This window comes from Calonectris borealis, chromosome 9, assembly GCF_964195595.1.
Source record: "Calonectris borealis chromosome 9, bCalBor7.hap1.2, whole genome shotgun sequence".
In the NCBI taxonomy this organism is placed as follows: domain Eukaryota; kingdom Metazoa; phylum Chordata; class Aves; order Procellariiformes; family Procellariidae; genus Calonectris; species Calonectris borealis.
Genome location: NC_134320.1, coordinates 6,380,564 through 6,404,434, shown reverse-complemented (window position 1 = coordinate 6,404,434; position 23,871 = coordinate 6,380,564). Strand labels below are relative to the sequence as shown.

The 23,871-nt window shown below is 37.9% G+C and overlaps 1 protein-coding gene across 2 annotated transcripts in view; it reads left to right on the top strand.

Moving 5' to 3' along the window:
* The window catches only part of CAB39 (calcium binding protein 39), a 43,027-nt gene that overhangs the window by 9,903 nt on the left and 9,253 nt on the right, over positions 1-23,871 (top strand). For both annotated transcript variants that reach the window (XM_075158115.1, XM_075158116.1), the window contains exons 2-3: positions 11,623-11,779; positions 19,957-20,121. In XM_075158115.1, coding sequence (XP_075014216.1) covers positions 11,666-11,779; positions 19,957-20,121 — 279 coding nt within the window. In that variant the 5' untranslated portion in view covers positions 11,623-11,665. The remainder of the gene's footprint in view (positions 1-11,622; positions 11,780-19,956; positions 20,122-23,871) is intronic.

The following is a 23,871-nucleotide window of genomic DNA, read 5'->3' as shown; positions in this document are numbered from 1 at the left end:
AACTTTTTATGAGGACCTTCTACCTGCCTGTCCCAAGGTTGTTATTTTCTTGTATTTGTTACCTTGATGGAAGCAGAGAAGTTCACTTGCCATGATGGGGTCTACCTGGAAAGGTAACTCAAGTGTCCCCAAAAGGGAAAGACAGAAGAAATGTAGTGTGTATGTTATGTGATGGATCACCACAGGCATCTGGCATGTTTTTATTCTATTTTCATTTAATGTACAAGTAACTTTCAGTAATGAACTCTCAGGTGGTGTCAGGAGGGAAAAGGACTTTCACATGGGTTTTTCAGGAATATCTGGCTTTTCAGAGTGTGTATGCTGACGTATCCTGCTGTATCTTGGATCTTTGGACTGGCATCTTGTGAGTCATCAGAAGGACTCTTAGGTTGGTATGGCAAGAACTTGGACACATTTTGGGGGGTAATCTAGATCATTCCCCCTTCTTGATTCCTATGCTGCAGAGCATTTCATAGCTCCTCTCTCTCAAAATATTTGCTACAAAAGGAAAATACAATGGCATGGTGTTAAAAATTCTGGCTCTTGCCTCATCTCTCCTGGAGGTTTGTGCCATGGATAGTTCTCCTAACGCTGGTATGCATCATCTCTGCCTTTAAATATACCTCTCTATGCTCTGTGATCTGCCTTGCCCCAAAGGAACACACCTGTCTTGGCAGTTGAGGTGTGATGTGGTTTATGTATCAGAAATCGAATCCATTAGTGACTTTGAAGGTTTAGACCAAACTGGGAACTGGCAGGAGAAACAGAGGTGGTTTTGAGGGAACTGTGTAAAGGACACTTTTTTCCAGCCGCTTTAGGTATATTGTGATCTTGAAATTATTTATGTGGAATTTCTGTATCGCCGTGGCTGGTTCTTTTCTTGGGAGAATGGAATAAATTATCCTTTAAGGTTTTGTTTTGTTTGCTTGTTTGTTTATTTTTTATTATCATGGCATGCAGTTTCATCATCAATTCAGTAATGACTTCTAGTTTAGTTGAAAAGGGAGATAATATTATCAATATATTTTCTCGTTCCTGAACCCATGACAGTTTGTTCAGGCTAAATTTCAGCCTGAGTTTATTTCTTACAAACACACTGGTGTCTTGGTAGCAATGAGATGTACATCTAAATATCACAGATGTGTTCTGGCCTATAATGTGTTGATTATTAATTTTTTTTTTCTGCTGTTCCAAGTGATGCCCATAAAACTAATTCTTGATCTTGAGTATTTAGAGAAAAAGAGAAGTTTCTCCTGGCTAGCCTCTGTTGTTTTCCCATCTGCCACATTGTCCTTGGTACAGGGTACTCAAGAGGAAGCAGGGATTCTCATCTGAGGATAAGCTCGGTGAAAGTTCCATACTAAAAGATACCTCCATACAGCTAGCTTGGGAAAATCGGACACTTGATTTATGGTGGTACTGATGTTGGTTGGCAGTGTGAAGGAAAGAGTACTTTTTATAAAGGTACTTAACCAGTAAAGCCCTAGCACAGTTGCAGTTATCATGGTGAGAGGTTGTGTTTTTTACAACTTTTTACAACTTTTTCCCTTTACTGAATGAGAGAACTAGAAGGAAAGGATTCACAGTAATGGTGGGGTCATGATTCTGAGTCGTTTATTGATTGCCCTCTCCTGCTTTCTCTGTGACTCAGTACATAACTCCCATAGGTTGTCAGGAACTCCCTTTCACAGAGGAGATATGTAATCGTTGAATAATCTGCCAAGTTCTCTCGGTTTCGTGTAGCAAGAATCAGCTTGGATTCATGAGGGTTGATCTCAGAATAATTTACATTTTAATCTTTGTATCATGCCAATGAGATCTCTCAATCGAGGTAAAAATGGCAGAATGGAGGAGTCATCCATGGTCTCAGAGTCACCTCTCAGGAGTTTAACCAATTCACTCGACATCTTTTTGCAGCGCAGCTTGCCTGTTGGTTTTGGGTTTCAGCCCTAGCTATGTCAAGCTAAGGCACGAAAGTAAACCCAGAGACATTAAGGTATGCTTGATTGCATGTCATCTCAGCTAGTTTGTAAAGGGCTATTGGGACTGAGGTGAATTGTACAGTAGTCTAACATAAATAGTCTGTAATTGTGAACTCCCAAATTGATTATTTTGGAAGGGAAGCCTTCACAGGTGTAATATGTCGAAGCAGAGACTGATGTAGTTTGTTATATTCTGCCTATAGCAGGGGCCAGTAGTAATCAGGTAGGGAAGATGGATACTCTTTGATATATCTTCCCAGTTCTTAAGTCAGTGTTTTTAGGATGTTCCTGACCTATGTCGGGATCACTGTTTTATTAACTTCATGCTTTAATATTGTCGTTTCCTTAAGTGATCTTGTTTTCCTTTGTAGGTTATGTTTATTAAAGATCTGTTGTTCTTCAGATAAATTAGATGAAGAACTACGATGTGTTGAACTTAGATAAACTGAGGTTGAACATTAGAAGTTTCTAGCAGGCCACAGAATTTGGTCTCCAAAGGAAGTTAAGGAACCATGGGAAAAATATTGTTGATTTTCTTAAACATTATTTTAAAAGTAATACTGTGCCACAGTTCTTATTGAAACTACATTTATACTTCATCCATTTTGAATTTTTTTCCTAGCTTTGTTACTTGTACTTCTAGAGAAAGGCTTTACTGAGTGTAGTTTTTTGTTTATTGAGAGAATGTTCTCTAAAGAAAATTGCACCTTAGAGGATTGCACCTGGAGCAGTCCCAGGACCATTCTCGCAGTTTAATTGTTTTCAACTTCTCTTCAAGACAAAACGCCCAAACAGCACATGCATTTCCCTTCCTACCTTGTGCTAGTACTTAATGATTCTCATCCTCCTTCCTTACGTAACTAATTCACGTTTTAGATAATCTATTTTTCCTCTGTCCATTGCACCGCTTTCTGGTTAAAACTAAATGCTGATACTGTGTGGTGCTAGCGGGGTTTCCTGTCCTTCGCCTCGGTGGTTTCTGATATTCATACAGCCGTCTTTAGTTATTGGAACATGTTAACTGTAGACCATATTGCACTGTGTGAAATAGTCAGAGATTAAGCTGCAGTGTACTTTCTGCCTCTCCTTTTGCCGCTTCTTCACTCTCACAATTAACCCTTAGACTTACATTAGAAATCTGGTGCAAAGAGAAAACCTCTGGAAAGGAATGGAATAGTACATACCAAGGAATAGAAGTAGTTACAAAGGAGACTCTTTTGCTTTGCATTTTTGCTTCCAAGGGTGGGTAGAATGGCATGTACATAATTGCAGCATTTTTTGTCATGTAACAAATATTCTGGGTTTTGTGATGATGCAGTAAAGGCATCTGAGCCAAGAGGGGATTGACTGTAATGCCAGGTTATGAGAAAATTATTTGAGCTTCAACCTGGCCAGAAGTGGGCATATCGTCTGACAACTTTTCTTGAAGCTTGCAGTAATTTCTTTTTTTTGTGCACAGTGTTTTAGAGATAGTAGTTGCTTGTTGTGGTGAAAGTTGTGATTATTATTTTTTTAAAAATATATTTACCAAGGAATGGGTGAGGCTTTTACATGCTTGTCTGTATACCATATTGCAATATAGCAGTAAGGTTTGTGGGGAAATGAATGGGTGGGGTAACTCTAAACAGTACACCAGGGAAAGAAGCTGAGTCATAAAATTTCCTTGAATATGGAGAAAGAGCTGGGATCTCAGATACTAAGCGTTAATATATATAAGCACAAGCTTTTGTGTTTATGCTGGATCTCTGAAGCCCCTTAAAAGCAGCAGCCTTATTTAAACCAATTTCTACTTAAGTTTCTGCAAAAGCTCTGTAGCTGTGTGTTAAAACTGCAATGAATATAATAATGTACCAGTCACAAAGTGTAATGTAGTTTTGGGAGGCTGCAGTGAGCTAGTAGAGCCTAGTGCCAGTAGCTGCCCTTCTCTTCCGTCAGCGTGGTGCAGGTGTCTGCTGGAGAAGTAGGCTCTTGAAGAGGCAGAAGCATCAGTAAGGTAATTGAATGGCAAGAGAGAAGCCTGCTTAATGAAAGGAATCAGCTGGCATTTGGTGCTAAAGAAACAAGCAGGGCTGTGAACTGCTGGGGACTTAATTGCTTTGAAATTTTCAGAAAGCGAGAAGCTATCTCACATTATGTATTTCATTTTTATGTAGAAATCTATTTTCCAATTTTCCTTTCTGAATCCATTGAATTGATCTTTTTTGTTCACTTAATTGTTCCGTGTTACAGCAGAGAATTTTTTTCTTCATGATTTTCATTTTTCTCTGAATTAAGTTATCATTCTTAGATAGGGGATTTTTTTTTTTCCATTTTAATCTTTAAGTGGGTCACACCACAAATAATTCTGTGATGCAGAGTTGTGAAACTGTTTTTGAATCAGATTAAAGCTTTTGTGTGCTGCAGACTTGATAGAACAAGTTAATAGTGAATTTTAAGGAAGATGCTAGTGTTCAGTGGTGGGTGGGACATGCCAAGTATGAGAGGAACATGCCTGTCTTGCAAGAAAACTTGTATGTATAAATTACATTCCTCCCAAAATATCACAACAGATCCAAACAGATCATTGATTGCTTTAGCCATTTAATATGTCAAAAGTTTTACTACTTATAGGTGAGACAGTTGGTGCAGTCCTTCTATCCATATTTTAAAGTTATGTTGAAAGAAATGCTGAAAAGATGTGCAGAAGTATTTAGAGGATAACAAAAATGCCTCAGAGCTGGAGTATACTCTTAAATTTTGCCAGCTGGTAGTGCCAGTAATTAACCATTTACAACCATAGCCATTCTGTTAATGGCATGCTTATGCAGGTGAGGCCATGGTTAAACGAAATAGTTCATGCTGGAGCCCTGAAATAGATCGAGGTGTGGCTTCTGCTCTTTATCAGTTCATTTCCTCCATGATAGGAAGGTTTTGCATGTGAGGTTGTATTAATAAACTACGCTATTTAGACATGTATTTTGGATGAGAGGCTGTCATGTTTCAATTTGTTTAGCATATCAAAAAGAAAATTGCAAAATGATTTTGGTACAATGCTGAGGTTCTAGTGGGGAACCACGTATCCAGAACCAGGGTACTGAAAGATGCAGTAAACAACAGCACGTGAAAAATGTGGAAGAAGGTTTTAATGGCAAATGTGAGTACTCCATTTAAATAATATACTGAAGGAAATGATGGATGCTGCCTTTGGTCAGCTATACTTCTACAATTAGAAGTGGTAAGGCCTTTCAGGAAGACGTTCTGTAGCCAGGAATTTGCAGTGATGAGCTGGCAGTGGTATTTCGGATGCTTTAGAGTGGCACCTGGCTGCTGTCCTGCCATGCCAGCTGCTGCACGTGCCCCCGTGCAGCGCAAGGCAGCTGCTGCGCTTCTCGCTAATGGTACTTACAGAAAGTACAGTCAGTAACTTAAGTCTGTCTGAATACTCTGATAACAAGTAAAATTCTATAATCTTGTACAAGAGGGCTGAATAGCTAATACGGTGTCTGCTTCTGGCTTTGAAGTACTTGAATATTCTTTTCCCAAGGAGCACGGTAGCTTGCATAAAAAATGGTCTTGGATCAAAGGAATGGCTGTCAGTCTTCCTTCTGGATGCTGGGCATGTCTGAGAGTGAGGCAGTGCTTTTACAAATGCATAATTTCTTGATCTATTTCTGTTTTTATCATTCCAACCAGACTTCACAGCGGTGAATTCTAGCTGAACTAACAGCCACTTGTAACAATAAGACCTGATGAAAACTGATTTACGTTTTTGTTTTCAATACTGGCTTAATGATCCTTGTTAATCCAAGAGACATACAACAAAAGAACAGGTTCTGAGGGGAAATCAGTTCTATCAGGACAAACATGCGCTCGCTGTGTTGTATTTTTAATACAAACATGCCTCTCTAGCAAGATGCAGCATGTTTTGTCAGTAATAGACTGATAAATTGTCAATTAAAAATCCATATACAGAGTAGACCCATCAGTTTATTGTGAATCTAGGTATTTTGCCTTGTAGACTCATTAACTTATGTAACAGTATTTACTTAAGTCAATCTCCTATGTGTTATTAACATTGTTGAATGTAATCGACACATGATAGGATTTCAGGATAGAGGTTGCAGCCTCCCTCTACCTGGCGGAGGCGATGGTGTGCCCTTCCCTCCTGTCTGCCCCAGCGCTCTCCGCTCCTCCTCCCTTTCTTGGGCTGGCTCTGGCTCACAGCTGAGAGTGCCTTGTACTGGTTTGTCTTAAGAACCTTTCAGAAATCTTTTTTTTTTTTTTACCCGCTCATTTTTGTTGGGTTTGTCTTCTGCCATTTTGGTGAGTTCAGTTGGCACACTGGGCATTCAGACAAATATCAGACCACTCAAAATAGCTGATGGAGAGTGACCTTCCCCCGTCAGTCCTGCTGTTTATTCAGCTCCAGCCTTACCGTGAAGTGCCGCTATGGTGAGATTGTGAGATGAGGGAGCTGATTCACAACTACTTGCTGGTCAAAGGGATGTTTTTTCTACATTCCCTACACTACTCTCTGCTTACTTTCCTTTTACATGTTAGTTTTCTGATAGCTTAGCGAGTTGAATCAGCTCGTGGATGGGTCAGCTGGCCCTGATGTAAAAGCGGAGGAAGGAGTGTGGTGCTGGGAGCAGTGGGGGAATGGGACCTCCCCATCTGCCAGCTGTTGGGTTGGCTCATTCGTCTTGGGGAACCTTACTGTTAGTTATTTGGCCTTATTAAAATTCTGTTGATTTTGTTTGATCTTCAGCAGTTTTCTTCTTATGTGCACATTAACTGGACGTTACATGTACTTTTTCACTAGGCTTGGATTTTTTTAACATGTAATTGTAGCCAGGAACCCGCTCAAGGGTTTTTTCCTCCTCTTTTCTTCACTAGGAGCTTACTGAAAGCAGTCACCTTAAACTCTTGGTATATAAACAAGGCAACAAGACCTAGCTGAAGACTTAATATAGTGCAATTAAACTGTGAAGCCTACAATAGAATAAGAAATTGAGTTTTTTGTACCTGGTTGTTTCACAAAATTGGGAACGTAGGTTTTTTGTACGTTATTTAAGTAGCATTTTGCATGGGGGAAAGGTGGACGGTTTGCTCTGCTGAGCTGGAATAGTGTGAATACTTGAAATCATTTGATGCTTTATTTATGGATTATACTTCTATGCAGAGGAAAAAAAATTACAACTTCTCTATGTTGTGGTAATTCGTGGTATATCATAAGCAGAAAGGCTGAGTTTGCTTTTGTGTCTTTGCTTATACAGCTAGTATTCCTTTACCATCATTATAGCTTTAAAAACCTGCATTGGTGAGACTTCAGTGCTGGTAATTCATTTGTCTGTGGAGTAACCTTTGCATGTCCCTGCAGTCATGAGCATTACCGTACTATTTCTTGTACCAGTATTTTTCTTGAAAATAGTCATGCAGGCGTCTTACAATATGCTTTATTTAAAAAAACCACCACACCACCTACAACAAAAAAACCCTTCTACTGTTAAGTAGTCAGGTTTTAAACTGTAGCGCACATTTCTGTTATATAGATAGCACATTTTCTGACCCTTCAAATAAGAAAAAGTTAACAATTACAAGAGAGGGCATACTCCAGGCTACTGAATTTATTCTTTAGAGAATTAAAATTCCTTAAAGGAGAGGGATTTGTTTATCGTGCTTCTGTATTTGTCCTTGCAGCATTTTTTTTGCTGCAAGAGGGCTCTGCTCACAGAGAAACACTTTTAAGTGTTGTCTGCTTAGTTAGAAAAACAATCTTATATATGGAACGCGTTAGTTTTAAATTGGACATTAATTGATTATGTGGTCAATGCAGTGAATAAAAAATATAAAGCCTTATACATAAAGCAAACTGTGCACGGATGCATGCTGCATTGCCAGCGCTGGAAATTATATACTATCTGAAACAGTGGGACTACTATCTCTTGTTATCACAAAAGCCCAAATGTCCCAGTGTGCCTGAGTGTGTGTCACTCTGTCGCTCTGTGTCAGTTGAGCTTACATCTCTGGGTATTTGGCTGTATGCTGTATTGTTGTTTGGCGATCCGTTTGGATTTACGACGTCATTTAAGATTTCTAAATGTGGCCGTAACACCAATGCTTTGAGGACCTTAAATTTTGTTACGTTTGGCATGCTTGAGTGTTGGTGAAATAAAATGCATGCCTAAGAAAGCCTGAGTTTTGTATAATATCACTCATGGTCTCTTTTAACGAATGGATAAAAGCAGTGAGGTTTCTGGGAAGGTAAGGTAAAGCAAAGCAGCCCAGCAGAGCACAGAGCTGTCCATGTACTTGTTGCAGTTTAACTCTTCAAGAGTCCTGCGATTCCTTTCTTAAGCCACATTCAAAATTTTATCATGAATTTGCAAGGCAACCAGGTGCTAGTAATGTGAAACAGTTATCATTTGACATGATATAAAGTCTGTTCTTATTTACAGAAAACGTCATTTGATGTTGTTTCCTTTTTTTCTCGTTTTGCAGATGTGGGTGGTTGCAGTTCTTTCCGATCTCACACAGATGTTGTCATTGTCTATTGTGCACAGAGTGCTGCTTGGGGTGGTTTTGCTGGGCTGAAAAGGGAACAGCCTGTCTATGTTCTCCTTGCTGCATGAAGTACAGCTCTGAGAGACAAAGGGCTGCTCCTGCTTTTTTTTTTGGCAGGATGTGGCACAGGTTCTTCAGTAATAGAGTTTTGCTTCAGGGTTGGTGGGGTCTTCAGTCTTGAGGCCCCAGATGACGTTCCTGGCAGTGCCACTGCATTCCTTCCAGTAATAAAATTGAAATAGCAGAAACAATGCATTTATTCCATTTTATTCAATAAATGAAATACCTTGAAGTAAAATGTCACCTTCAGTAATCAAGGATGTGGATTTTCTTCTTACTGGTGCTGGCAGTCTTTCCTGATTTTTCTAAATTGCTTATGAGAAATTCATACAGGAACTTACCTGAATTGGGAAAAAATGTTTAGTGTAAATATATGCTAGTGAATTGTTATTAATTGATTATTTTCTATTAGATATGCTAGTACATACAATAAAACTTGTGTATGACTTGTGTGTGCATGTAGGTGTATCTGATTTATGCAGAACCTGGAAGGTTTAATGAATAAGTCAAAGTGGTAGGCTATTTTTAATTTAAAGAAGAAATTGAGCACTATCTGGAGGGAAATCAAGTTTTGCAAACCTGGACATTGGGCACACCATGAGGACAGTTGTTTGTCATTATTCTATATTTCACTTTATTATATGTGTTATCCATGTAGTCTTTTAGTTTAGAAGTAACATAGTTGTGATCCAGAAAATGAGTGTGCAGAGACATTTTCTTGGTTTTGATTTCTTTTCTTTGTATGTTGCTGTAATACCAGATTTTGCAATTCCATATTATATTTTTATTCTCTCAAAGAACTGTTTTGATTCCTACTGGATTTTATTCTGGTTTAACACATAATCCAAGGAATTAAGACTAGCAACTTTTTGATCCGGTCCTACTTTGTTATATGGACATAGCCATCTTCCAGGATGAATATGCTGAGTAGTTGTTAAATACTATTGTTATCAGTGATGATATGCAAGCGTGAAAGAATCCAGCTTTGTTTTCAGGGCTCATCTTAATTTGGCAGGAGTAGTAATCAAAGGGAGAGATAACGGGAACATTTCAAATATTGCTGTGATGCTCGAGGTATGTCATCTATGTTGTGGGGAAATCGTACTTATTTTCACAGCTTTCTCTAGAAAAAAAAATTCCTGTGTGAAAATACCGTCATTTTCATTAAACATTGTTTTAAATTCCATTACATTTTCATTAAATAACAATGAGTAGTCATGCTTTTCTTAAAGGTAGGTTTCTGTTCCACTGCATGTGGCAAAGTTGAGGCATAAAATTCTCTTGTCTAAGGAATGACCTGTGGGCACTTTTTTGTCTCTTAGGGTACCAGTCCTGCGTTTGTAATTTCAGTGTTACAACCCCTTCTTTGTGCGGATTATGAACAAGAGATTACTATAAAGAGACAATTATATACTACAAAATAAAAGCGACAGAAAGTTCTTATGATCTGTTAAAGAATGGAAATAGCTGGTGGAAGGTCTTGTTTCAACCTTCATCCTGATACTTTCATCTGAAAGTAATCTGATTAAAAACTACCTACCTTACGCTTTTTATCAGCTGTGTTAGGTCAGTTGCAGGCATGGAACAGTGCAGGTATGATCTCTGTAGCTGGTTACCTGAAATATCTATTTATGGAAATTTTCTTGGCTAAAGATCCAAGTGCTGCTGTTCTTCACCTTTAAATTGTTGCCTTGGGCCAGCCCAACTTGTTTGTGTTAAAAATCAAAATAACTCAAAAATAGCATCAAATTGGTATTTTTAATCCTTGATTAAAACATGATTGAATAAGATTAGGATTAACATTTTGGAATTCATGGTGAATGAGGTGGTATTTTAATCAAGGATCAACATGCATGGTATTAAGAAACTTTAACATGTACCTCTTATAGTTGACTTTTTACTAACTTCATGGACATTGTATGGAGATAGAAACTACTAACTTTCAGGGTAATATCCCTCCTTTGTAATGACAGTGTAATCTCCGCTCTGTCAGCTTCAGCTGTCTTTTGTGTCTAGCAGAAGTAGCACTGTCAGCATTTTTAATGCAGGATTTCCTGTTCTTTTCTGTCTAGATTAGAGTTCTAGAAGTATGCTTCACTTGTAAAAAGTTTTTATTATTGTTTAAATGGGGGTGTACGTGTTTAGTAACAAAAGCTTTTGTATATTCATTTATACTAGTAATACTTTTCTATTTTGTACACAGAAGTGAATATGTGTGTGTGTGTAAAAGCAAATATATGTAAATACACAGAGGAATGAATGTATTTGGATTCAAGAACCAAATATTTTTGGGGAAGGAAAATTGCTCCCATAAGAGAAGTTTTATCTTTTTGAAAAAGATATGTATCAGGTGTTTGGTTTCAATGTTTTCAAGTGCCTTACTTACATCCCCGTTATTGGTGACAAATGTTGTTTCCCATAAAATAAGTTGGGGTGAGACTGTATTTCAGTATTAAGTTACAGTAATATTGATAGGAAAAAGCCAGGACATACCAAGTGTTTTGACATAGGAATAAGCTGCTGTCTGTAGCCTCGTCTGCATCATGCTCGTAGCTTCTGAACTAAGGCGCAAGCTTTGCGGTCTACTTTGCATTTGTTATGGAATGAATATGGGTAAAAGCATGTACCTGGATAGTCCTTGCAGAGCCACTGAGACGTATGACTTGTGTGTCGAAGACCTAATATAAGAAGGCTTTTTGCTTGACAGCGTTAATTGGAATAATTTATCCTTGTTAGTCTTGCCCATATGTGGCATTTGTACAGTATGTGGCTTTGGATATAATTAATGTACTCTTTAATTTGTTCCTGTAGCATAAGATAATGATCTTAATGTGAGTTCTTAGATTCTGTATCTTGTGTTTTAGAAGAGTTAGAAACACAAGCATTTAAGTTTGTCATGGCAAGCTCTAGTTCAACTATTAAGGATGGCTATTCCACATATGAATACCTTTGCTACTCTCTCTTGATCTTCATGTGTGTTGTTATACTGACCTCATGTTTCTATTTTTGACATGCTTTTTTTCTCCTCCTTTTCCAGGTGAAGCAGGAGCTGTAGAGGGAAGACCTTGTGGCTCGCAATCATGCCATTCCCTTTTGGCAAGTCCCACAAGTCTCCTGCAGACATAGTGAAGAACCTGAAGGAAAGTATGGCAGTTCTAGAAAAGCAAGATATCTCTGACAAAAAGGCAGAAAAGGTACAGTTGGGACTTTCCAATTGCTAAACAGTAATTGAAAGGGGGGAAGAAAAAATAAATTTACAGCTGTTGAAACTGCATCATTAGGAATTATTTTTGGGTTTTATACTCTGATAAAGGGTAAGTTATTATGTTCCTTTGAACAAGTGTGTTTCATGTTGGTTGGCTTTGCATTTTTATGCCATTGGCAGCTGATATGTTACTTAAAATAATTTGGTTTGGAACTGTACGATGTTGCATTCTTTAATAAGCAGCTCACAGCCATACAGTGTTCTGGTGGTTGTGTCCACTGTAGTGGCTTTACTACTGTACAGTAGTTCTGTCTGAGCTTGTCCATGCAAACGTTCACAGAGCAGTGTGTGTCTCTTACTGAAACCGAGGAACTTTGTGTCTCCATGGATGTCGGTAGAGGATATACTTTTACCTTTCCTTGCCTTTTCTTCAGCCTACAGGAAGATGTGGTGAAAAGTTCCTGTGCTGGTGCAGTTTCCTTTAGATAGGATGGTTTGCCACTTCAGGATCTGTACCTGTCGACAATCATTTACTTCTCAACTGGTAGTCTTGATAGCTTTACTAAAAGTTCAGCCTGTGTGCAGCTGCATCCCATCTAGTGACTCCTGTGGCAGGGGTAGTTACTGTTTAGATGAAATTTTTCTTGATAAACTCAGCACAAGGGCATAGATTTCAATACTTCTAAAAAAACCCCAAAACCAAACCAAAAAAACAGGCAAACGAAGCATCTTCCTCTCCAATCTACTAGCTTTTGAAGCAGACTATGATACCCTCCTTGGATCCTCTCTCAGCATTATTTGTGCCATTCTTGGCATCCTTACAGAGTCACGTGTAGGAGTTAGTCACAATCTTTTTCATGTTCGCCAGTATTTTTAAGCAGAGTGTGGTCAGCTTCTCTACATCCAGTTTCACCTAGATTTGGCACCCATAATCTGGGTCTTAACTGAATTGTCATCTTTATCCTGATACTCTTTAAAATCAGCATCTTCTACCCCAATGCCAGCATGCGGTATGGTCCAGGTCTCTTGCAATGTACTGTAGTATTTTTCCCTGATGTTTTTTCTCTCTTGCTGGAGAGAAAAATGTTATAGCCTGTTACGCAGGCCTGTGTGGAGACTGGGAGGATTTTTTATTTGCTGCTGCTTTTCTTCTTTCTCTAATAAAGACATCTGTCAGGAGAGGAGGGGTAGGTGCATTCTGAAGAATCTGTGATGAGACTTGGCACTGCCTCCTTCATCTCAGCCTCGTTATTAATTCCTGGAGGTGTGGCATGATCTTAAAATCTGTGCTCTTTTGTGTCATCTTTTTCTTTTTGCTTAGACCTCTAATGGGGAACAGACCAGCTTCTTGATGTTCTTGATGCTGTAGCTGAAGATTATTGTGTACCATTTGCTTCTTGCTGGTCTTTAATGCCATACCTCCATCTTCTTTAAAGACCTCGTTTATGTGAGGCTGCTGCTTTGGCAAGGAATAATATGCTAAGCCTGTAGAGTTGTGTCTCCTGTGTCGTATAGAAAGCAACACATTCTGCTTGAAGGAGGAAAGAAGGCAACGTTAGGTTAAATGGTTAAATGTGAGGAGGGTTAAATACTGACATTCACAAGACTGAGCTGCGTATGGTAGTGCTGGCCTCTGTCATCCTCGTTACTCACAAAGGAGACCAGTTGATGAATCTGAACATTCACAACACCAGTGTCCACATCTCCATACAGAGATTCTTCAGGAAATAGTTGCTTCATTGGCAAGCCAAGACTTCCATGAAGGTGATGGTGGTTGTGGCGGTTTATCTCAGATTCTCAGATTGTTTGCTGGTTTGATAGAGAAAGTTCTTCAATACCTTACAGACCAGTCGTCACATCTTTGAGGGTACAGCTCTGATTAAACATGCTGAATTCGTGCCCTCTTCCTATCCAGTCTATAGAAATGACTGGAGTAACTTTGGAGTTAAAAGTTACTGCAAAGCTCTGAGCAGTAGCCATTATTAAAAAAGAAGAAAAATTTGTACATGCTCATATCTCAATATTTAGGCATCTTTTTCTCTTTCACTACACTTATTATTATTATTATCCTTTCTGCAATGTAACTTTCCAGCCTCCTTTGGAGAAGAATTCTGTGCTGATGAAAGGGTGAGTTATGTGGCTAGTAGTGGAACAGAAATAGAAAAACTCACTGCACATAAAGCACAAAAATTATTACCCTTTAGGAGAGGGGGAGAAGAATGCCAGAGTTTTTCTTTTTTTTAATAACTCCATTTTATTAGTGATGAGACTTCTATAAAATACGGTCTCTCTCTCTTTCTTTCTCAGTAATTTCTGCTTCATTGTTGCTATTTCATCCAGGGGTGTGCTTTTGTAGCCTGTCAAACAACAACAATGAACTTTCAAGGCTAAGCAGCATGGTACATATTCAGTGTTGATTTCTGTTTGTGGTAAAGACAGCCTTTTGGGTGCAGGGAATACTTACTTTTCCAACACTACTTTGTTTCTTAAAATTAAGTACACACAGTTGCATATTTTCTTTACTCTTGAACATATGGAATTTGAAAATCTAGTAGATTAGATTTTTTAAAAAAATTTCAGCACATGTTGAAGTGAATTGAATGTTTCAAAATTTAATTGTTTGAAATATTTCTTCCACAAAATGAAATTAATTGTAAATGCCCTTTTGTTTTATACCTTATGGCTGGCTGAGGTTCTAAAGACAAACTAGTACTTTTCTACTGCAGTACCACAGTGTTTTTAATACGTAGTTCACTGTAGTTCCTACCATGCATGTAGTTCCTACCATGTTCTTAGCACACACTGCTGTTATGTTATTTAGTTTGCTACTATGTAGAGGATGCTCTTTGACAGTTTCCGAACACACTTGGACATACAGATTTGTAAGAAAATTAGACAAATAATTTTCCCTAGAAATTAAAAGTGTAATTAATTATGTTTGAACAAAATACCTCAGTTTTTTTCAGTGCTTAGACTGAAATTTAAAACCTCTAATGTTTTGTGAGAGGAAGAAAAAGCAAAGTAAGAAAGAAAAGAGTTTTAAAGCTTGGAGAGTGTCTATTCCTGTACATTCTTTATAATCAAAATGGAAGAGATTCTTCAAAGCAAAAAATGTAAAACAATGGTAGTGATCACGATGCATCTTGTTCAATTATGAAACATTCTGCCCTGTAATACTGGAAAATTTGTTTTATAAGTAAAAATCTGAAATTCCAAAAGTGAATTCTAGTTGCATTTTAATCTACCTTTTTTTGAGCTCTGTGAATACTGGAGAAAAATTAACCAGGTAGTTCTCCAGGTCATTTTGAAATGTTCTTTAAGTTTGTGGTACCTGCTCAGGAACTGAGATCTGAAGTGGCTGTAAAAGCTGGGCTGTGACTCGCTGCTGACAGTCTGCCTTGTGTACCACGACTCTGGCTGCTTGTTGGCTGCAGTCTTGTGCTTAGGATAGAGGTGATAGCTTGCTGTCTGTTAGTATTTTGGAAGGGAAGCTTGAAATAACAAGTGCTTTATAACTGAAAATGTGTTCTGAAAATCACATATGCTGTTAGTTTTCCATTACTTGTGGGTTTTTTCAGAAAGGGAGGGTTAAAGGGAGGGGGAAGGAAAACTCCTACCCTAGATCTAGCCTATTTGTCTTTTATTCTCATCTCTTCCTCCTCTTTGGCTTATATCAGCATTTATTTTTATACTACTGGTTCACTTGGTTTGTAGCACACATTTACTGTTGTGAAGGTAAATATTTACTCATGTAATAAGCTTGTTCTTCCCTACCCTCTGACCTTGGTTAACCTGCTCATAACAGCTCCTGTTTTGGCTTTCGGATAATTGTTTCAGCCATGTTAACCCGTGCGGGTTGACTATTGCAGGCATGGTTGGTCTCTCGTCTTTAAGTTACCAGTTCTATACAATGGATGGTATACTATATATATGGGACAATGCAATATGCTATTGTGATTCAGTTGTCCGACTGTAATATTATGTTGTGTTGCCATAGGCATAGATCAGATTTCATTCTGTGAGTTAACGCGATCATTTACAAAGCAGTAAAATTTTAAATTTGTTATGCACTTGTGTACAATTAATTTGTGGTTGAAAGAAGGCTAAAGGTTAAGTAATCTGCCTTGCCTACTGCGTGGGGCTGTTACTCAAAGGGTAAGACTGGGACTTGTTCTGAAAGTAATGGGTGAGAAGATATGCTTCTCTTCTGATTGAACTTAGCTCATTAATCATAGAATCATAGAATACCAGGTTGGAAGAGGGACCTCAAGGATCATCTGGTCCAACCTTTCTTGGCAAAAGCACGGTCTAGACAAGATGCCCTAGCACCCTGTCCATCTGAATCTTAGAAATGTCCAATGTTTGTGAATCCACCACTTCCCTGGGGAGATTATTCCAATGGCTGATTGTTCTTATTGTGAAAAATTTTCCTCTTGTGTTCAGTCGGGATCTCCCCAGGAGTAGCTTGTGCCCATTATCCCTCGTCTTTTCCATGTGACTCCTTGTAAAAAGGGAGTCTCAGTCTTCTTTCTAGACACCCCTTAAATACTGGAACGTGGTGATAAGGCCTCCCCTAAGCCTTCTTTTCTCAAGGCTGAACAAACCTAGTTCTCTCAGCCTTTCCTTTAATGATATCTTCATGCTAGATGTCTGCTGAAAAATAATGTAATCATTTTTTGGCCTTTAAAATAAACTAGTGGCACTGGTGGAGATAATCATGTATTTACAGAATTGCATGTTTTTGTAAGTGTTCTGAAATCCAATCAATTTAAAATAGAATTAATAAAATGGTGTTTGTTACTTATGATAGATACTGTTCTAGACTAGTAAAAATATTCACCAAGTACAGGCTCAAAACTATAGCTAGTTTGCCTTTTTGATGGATGTTTTCATTAATAGTGCAATTTATGTAATTGCATCACTGCTGTGGATAGAACCCCTAGCCATGGACCCAGAGCCTGCTGAGCTCACCTGAAATACTGAAGGACTGATCATGTATTCTTTATCTTTTTCTACTGTTTCTCTAAGTAAAGTCAAGTGTTGCTTCATAAAACTCAAATACTCCAGCTGTACAAGTCTATATGTAGTATTTGATATTTGAACTGCTTAGCGTTTAAGGAAATAGTACACTTATGACTGTCACACCAGAATCAGTTGCATGTCTTTATAGCTATGAACCATTATGGTTTATTCCAGTCTCTAGGTATTTCACAGATATTCTCAAAATGTACTATACAAATAAACAAAGTACTTATTTCTTATTTTTATTAAAGACAAGAAGGCATTATTTAAAAATAAAATTAGACACCATGAAGTCATTGTGCATGTTGATTTTTCTCTAGAAATTTTTTTTTCTCTTAAAAGAAGGCAGCACATTAGGCAGTTATTTAGATCTCAGTATCTTAGGTGATCTTGCAAGTAATGCTAGCTAGCCTTCTTTTGTCTTTTTTTGAAATTTTTTTACTGTTTTTTCACTTAGCTCGATATTTAATGTAGCATTATATTTTCAGGTGTGAATTCCATTCTGCATCTGAAATGGCAAAAATAGCTCTGCACATCATGTATTTGGAATATATTAGAGAGTTCATGGAATATAGAAGAGTAGAGAGATTCTAGAACAAGCTTGTAAGAATCTATTTCTAGTCCTTTTGATGTTGAGTTTTAGAGTAGAAGAGGAGGGAATATAGAAATGTCATATTTTATGGAAGTGTAGTGCATCAAAAGACCTTGGTTGTTGATATAATACTTTCAGAGAACCTCATATTTCTGTATTTGTAGTATGTATCCAGAAATGGTAGTTTGGCCTAAGTTGAAGTAATGCAAGCAAGTCTCTTTTCATGAAGGTGGTCAGACATTGGCACAGGTTGCCTAGAGAGGTTGTGGGGTGTCCATCCATGGAGCTGTTCAGAGCATGGCTGGCCATGAGCCTGATCAACCTGGTAGGACTTTTAGGTTGGCCCTGCCTTGAGCAGGTCATTGGACCCTGATGACCTCCTGAGGTACCTTCCAACCTAAGCTGTTCCATGTTTCTGTGTCTCTAACCATTACTTCCCACTAAAGCCGTATGTCATTCCAAGTTCAAGTGAAGTACATTCAGATGGTCTTGATAGTTGTGAAGAGTATGGGACATAAATTAAAGTCCTGGTGTCTCTTCTTGAAGTTACCAGTTGACCAGTTGTGTGTTCGTGTTAGGCCAGAAGGCTTTTTTTTTTTTTTTTTTTAAAAGCACTTGGTGTTTGGAAACACTGTATTTTTTTCTGTCTGGTTTGTGAGCATTTCCATTACCTAACGTCTTTCTTGCGGTGAGGGAGAGCCTTCAAGTGTGATTATTAAAGTTTTTGGGGGGTTGTTCTGTCTTCTGGGGTTTTGGTATGAAAAATTCTCCACTGGCATTCTTCTTAATTGCAGGCATGCCCTCAGTATTGCCACGGTCTTACTTAAAATAGGTAGCTACTCAAACCTCTGCCTTTCTTCCTCTTTCATCTTGCTTTCTAAATTAGTGTGCAGGGACAAACTGCAATAGAATTTTTATTGCTGCTTCCTCTTTTCTTGGTAGCCATGCTTCAAAGGCATCTCTTCATATCTCCACATTTGACAGATGTTCCTGTTCTTTTCCTGCTAAAGAGATATTTCTTCTGAATTTTAAAGAAATAGAACAGTTGTGTGGTGTAATACTATTACAATATGGTGAGCTGGCTTTCTCATTTTACGTCTTCAGGAGCTGTCATGAATCTAAGCAGTCGTATCGAGCACCTGCTTCTTGCTGTCTTACTAACAGTGCACAGAAAATCCTTTGGAATTTCGATTGAGGAGGAGACAACTGGGACTAGGAACTGCAATTAGCAAGAAAAGGGAGGCAGAGGGGAGTGGAAAGTTGTGGAGGAGCTAAAAATGATATGGAGCCTCTTTAAAGGTCACGAAATCCTTACTTGCATACTTAGCAAAGCCGGAATGGCTTTGGCTTGAATAGTGCATGGGTCATGCTGACCTTAAGCCTCTCTAGATATAATGTACAAACAAGAAATCTTTTTACATATCTGTTATAAGACAGGCAATATCCAGAAAGTGATCATTTTTTCACTTCATTAGTTTTCCATGTGCTACCGATCATAAATACTTTACATTAAAGTGTATGCATACCTTGTTGGCAGGTTCATTAATTACTAAAAATCGGTGCGCTTACAAACCATTCATACTTTTTAGGCATGTGAAGAACTAATACAATATAATTAAAACAGCTATTTTTGATGATCATTTTCAGCGTTTTGCCCCCAAGCTACGTAAACATATATAGAAAGGAGTAATTATTCTTTTTTCTCCAAGATAACTGTGTTTTAAGATTCAGAAGTGGGTGTTTAGAAGTGTTCTTGTTGATTCTTTTAGTTTTACTCGTGAGATAACTCTGCATCCATTGCTAAATGTTGCTCCAGCCCATCACGGCAACTAAGGAATTCCTTACACTGGCTTCCCTAAGTGAGAGGTCAGACCTGTCTGTCTTCTGTAAGATGAACTTCAATTGGGAAGCATCTTAGACTTTTAATTGTCTCCTGTATCGTTGTGTTCTTTTGAGTGCACCTCTTTCTGGGTCTGTTTGCCAGTTTATTCTTGTATACTGAGATAACCTGAAAATTAAAGGAGGTTCTCTTTGAGGTTTTGTTAGTTGGAAAGGGAAAATTTTATCCCCACTGACTGGAATGGGAGCCTAGTATTTGACAAAACCTGATGAGTGCAAAATCTGTAGGAGGGGTACATTTGGTCTCTATGAGCAATTCACTAGAGGCATGTGTCTCTGTGTCATGTTTTCCAATCTGATCCCGCGTACCTCTGTTTTACCGAACGGAAATTTTGTCAGGTTCTTTTCAACCCATTGCTATTCTTTAGGGGATTTTTGAATGGGAAGTTTAAAGGCAGTAAAAAGGAAGAGATTTTTACTTTTGGTAACTTATAAAATAAATTGCGTGTGTCTTGCCTGTGCTTTTTTTTTTTTTTAATAACATATAACAGACTTATTTGCAGAAAGATTGTCTGTTGTTTTTTTAACAAGTTGTTATTTCCTGATCCCCCCCCCCCCCCAATGGAAATTTGCAGATTATAAGAATAAGAGTGTACAGTTACAAAGGCAGATGACATTGTGCTCTAACTGTATTCTTTTCCCATTTTCTTTAGGCCACTGAGGAGGTCTCAAAAAACCTTGTTGCCATGAAGGAAATCTTGTATGGCACAAATGAAAAAGAACCACAGACAGAAGCTGTGGCACAGCTTGCTCAAGAGCTGTACAACAGTGGTCTTCTTAGTACCCTAGTAGCCGACTTGCAGCTAATTGATTTTGAGGTAAGAAGAGAAGTTTGACATTTCTTACATTGTATATGTTTAAATAAACACATCTGAATTTCTGCCACTTTAATTGGTTAAGACACCTTTCGATCTTCAACTTTTTTTTTCTGGCTGAGACAAAACCATTAGATAGAGAACTCGTTCCAAACTACCTAGAAAATTAAGCAACTATAGAATATGAAATCTGTGAATTTAGCACATAAACTACACAAAATTGCAGTAGATATACCTCTAATGCTGATGATACAGTTCTGTAAAAATTATGGAGTAGTTCTGAATTGTTGTGTACACAGAAGGGTTGATCTCTTAGTCGTAATACCATAGTGAACACAAGCTATAATACTACAAGGCATGTCTACATTCTCATCTCATTAAATTAAATTACTTGGAAAAGTAAGAGAATTATCGTAGCATTTATGAAGAATTTTAAATATTTAAGGTAAAGCTGGTAGTTTTAATAACAGTCCGGTATTTCTCTCTCTCTTTAGAAACAAGTGATATAGCCTTTTTTCTGTTTTCCTTGTCTTTTTTCTGTTTATTAAAAAAAAAAAAAGAAACCCAAGTTTTTATTGATTACTTCAAAATAGCAATACTTATTTGTATTCAATCATATCTCTATACAAACTGCTGTCTGGCATTTGTCACCACATCACATGGAATAATTTAGCTTCCCAGTGCCATAGTGAAAAATCACCCTATTTAGTCATAAGAAATTGCAGTACAATTGGATTTTCCTGTTTTCCCTGAGGTCCCGCAAGAAGCGTGTGGTTGTCTAGGAAAGCAGCCAAAACCCATGTATCTCACTCCACAGCCTTGACCATAAAGACCATCCCACATAAGGTTGCTTAAAAATGGTATTGTTCATAAACAAATTGTTCACGATGCAAACACAACATTTTAAGGTCCTATTGTAGTATGACATTCAGAAAACAATCGCTTTCTTCCCTGTTCTTTCTTCTCTCCCCTCCACCCCACCCATAATTCCCTCTGATTTGTGTTTAATTGTAATGTAGTGGTATTTTTTCCCTACCCAAACAACTGTTTATACCAAACATAAAACATTCAGGTTGTTAAATAAGCAGGGAGACCTGGGAAAGCTGAGAGGGAATGCTGAAATATGATGGCCTTTAATTGCTGAAGAAAGGAAATCATGAAACGTCATCTGGATTCTGCTGACCTCTAGATTCTTATCAGCTTGGTGTTTACTCAGCCCGGTTATTAGCAAAGGAAACCTTCATTATCTCCTGGTAATGAAGAGTGATAACAATTTGTACAGGCTCGCTCTCATTAAGGAGATCTATTCATTTTATTATAAGGGGACTTGAAAAGATTGTGAGTAGTTTCCTGCTTGTGGACTTTCTGCTGCTTTGTTACACGAGGATATGATGGTTCCCTTGGGAGAGAACAAGTAATTCACGCCGCTTTCTAGGCTGGACCACGTCTGCTTTTTAAGGATGGGATCTGGCAGACTGTCCAGCTATTGTTGTTACCTATAATTAATGTCAACACACCTGCGCTCCAAACCTACACTAGCTTCCAGCTGTTACAAAGTCAATCAGATGTTGGCTTCGATACCCCAATTATCTATAGTTGGGGGTTTACTGCATTGGAAAGGATTTCTCCATTACTGATGGAGATACGAATTTGATTTCCTGTTGCTTCTTAAACTTGAAGAGTAGGTCTCCATTTATTCCTTCTGGTGCCCAACCACAGCTTGAGGTCATTCAAGGATGAAGTAAACATCATTTTTTTTTGTCAAGAAGTTTACTGTCATTCTTGAAGAAGGTTTCCTTGTAGAACAGGAATAGACAGCTAATTAACAGGCAGGGACTGTTCACTCTGACTCCTAAACTGTCTCAAATGCATTTGAATCTGAATAGTATGGTAAAAAAACCCAGAAAAGTAACAAATTTAATGTTTTAATTAAGAAACTCTCTGACTGTCCAGACCTTGCTGTATGTACAAGCCTGTTTAAAATGATATCCTTATCTGGAAGTTTTCGTTCCAAGCAAAGCAGTCAACACAACCATCTACTTACCAGTCTTATAAACTTAGCTATTTTCTCCCTGCTGATTTGCTCTAGTGCGTCTGTAGAAGAGATGGTATCCGTTGCGGAACTGTTTTTTTTTGTTCGTGTTTTTTTTTTTTAAATTAAGCAAAAAACCTCCAAAACCAAACAAAAACCAAAAACGCCTTTTGCATAAGGGAGCCTGAATCCTTCTGCTCGGAAGACAATACTAGCACAGTCTCCCTCTCACCTCTCGCAGTCGTGACCATTGGCACAGGGTTCAGTGTCTGTTTGCCCTTGTTAGGCCATGAGATCACTTAGTAATGCATCCTTTTAACAATAACTAGCTTTGGTATTACTGTGTACCACTATCAGTTCAATTATGTGCATAATAAGGAAATGCTGTTCTTGCTGGTGAATGCAAAGCAAATTGTGAGATCCAGCGCAAAATTGGCAATGTTCGTGAATGAGAGTTGATGACTATATTATGTGGAGTTTGAGTAAAGCAATTTCTGGAAACACTGCTCTACTCATTTCAGAACAAAGAGTTCTGGTGTTGCTTTGGGCTGGTTTTCAATGGAATTGTAATTGAGAAAACAAGCGTTTACAAACAAACTCTTATATCCTGAAAACAACACACTAACAAAACTGTCCATGGTAATTCACAAACATGCCATTTGTAAAACTACAATCCTCCTACATTTTTATAAACATTTGAATTTTCTTATGCAATCTTCTTGATGTTGATTGGAAAACTGAAATAGATTTGAATAATTGCTGTTGGTTTTAAAATTCTTGCTAATTAAATATGCCCTGCTTTTTACTCAAAAGCTTGCTGATGTTACTCAGGGCATTTATAGTACAGCTAGAGATTGTCAAGAAACATTATCTATGTATGTTTTTTGTGTATAACATTCAGGGAACCTTCAGTTCTTGCTTAACAGGCCTTTATTCGCAAGTCCAGGCTTAGTACAAGTTTGCCTAGGCTTTTTCTGGAGTAGATCTGATAACAACATGGTCCTGAAGTTGTCTTTATGGCGATCCAAAATGGAAAGTTAATTGCAGAAATCTGGCTTTTAAATGGTGCATGTGAATGACAGTGAAAAGTGCTTATATTTATAATCAGCTTTTTGTTAGATGTCCGTCCCAATTTGTCATCTTTAGCTATATCTGACAGAAGAAATAAATAGGGGATGTGTATATATTCAACAAAGAGAACATTCCCAGCTCCTTTTATACTGTCTGATGCTATCCTTGTGCATTTTCTTGTGTATGATCTGTGCTGAATTGCAGCATCCTGGTCTTACTTATACTTCTTTTGTCCATTGAAAAATGTGAGACTTGCATTTTAAGTCAGTGGATGATTTCTCTTTGTAGTTTTTATTTATTTATTTAACTTCCATAAGTTACAGTTTTAAGTTGGATGTTAACACTGCAGTCAGAAATGCTCTGCATACTCTTAATGGTGGCATTACGTGTTTCTAGGCAAGGGGAGAGGATAATGGAGTATTGAAGAAACACGCTTTCAGGCAAGAGCACAGTTAAAAACTGGTATGTTATTAGCAAAAACAAGTATAGAACAAGCCCAGGAGATTGATGCTACATAGAAGTATCTGATGAAACATCAACTGGCTTTACTTCTTAATGTAAATTACCCACGATCTGGCTGCAACATGATGTAATGTTTTGACTGCTTTGACGTATTTGAAATGGGTATAAAGAAACAGAATATTTGATCT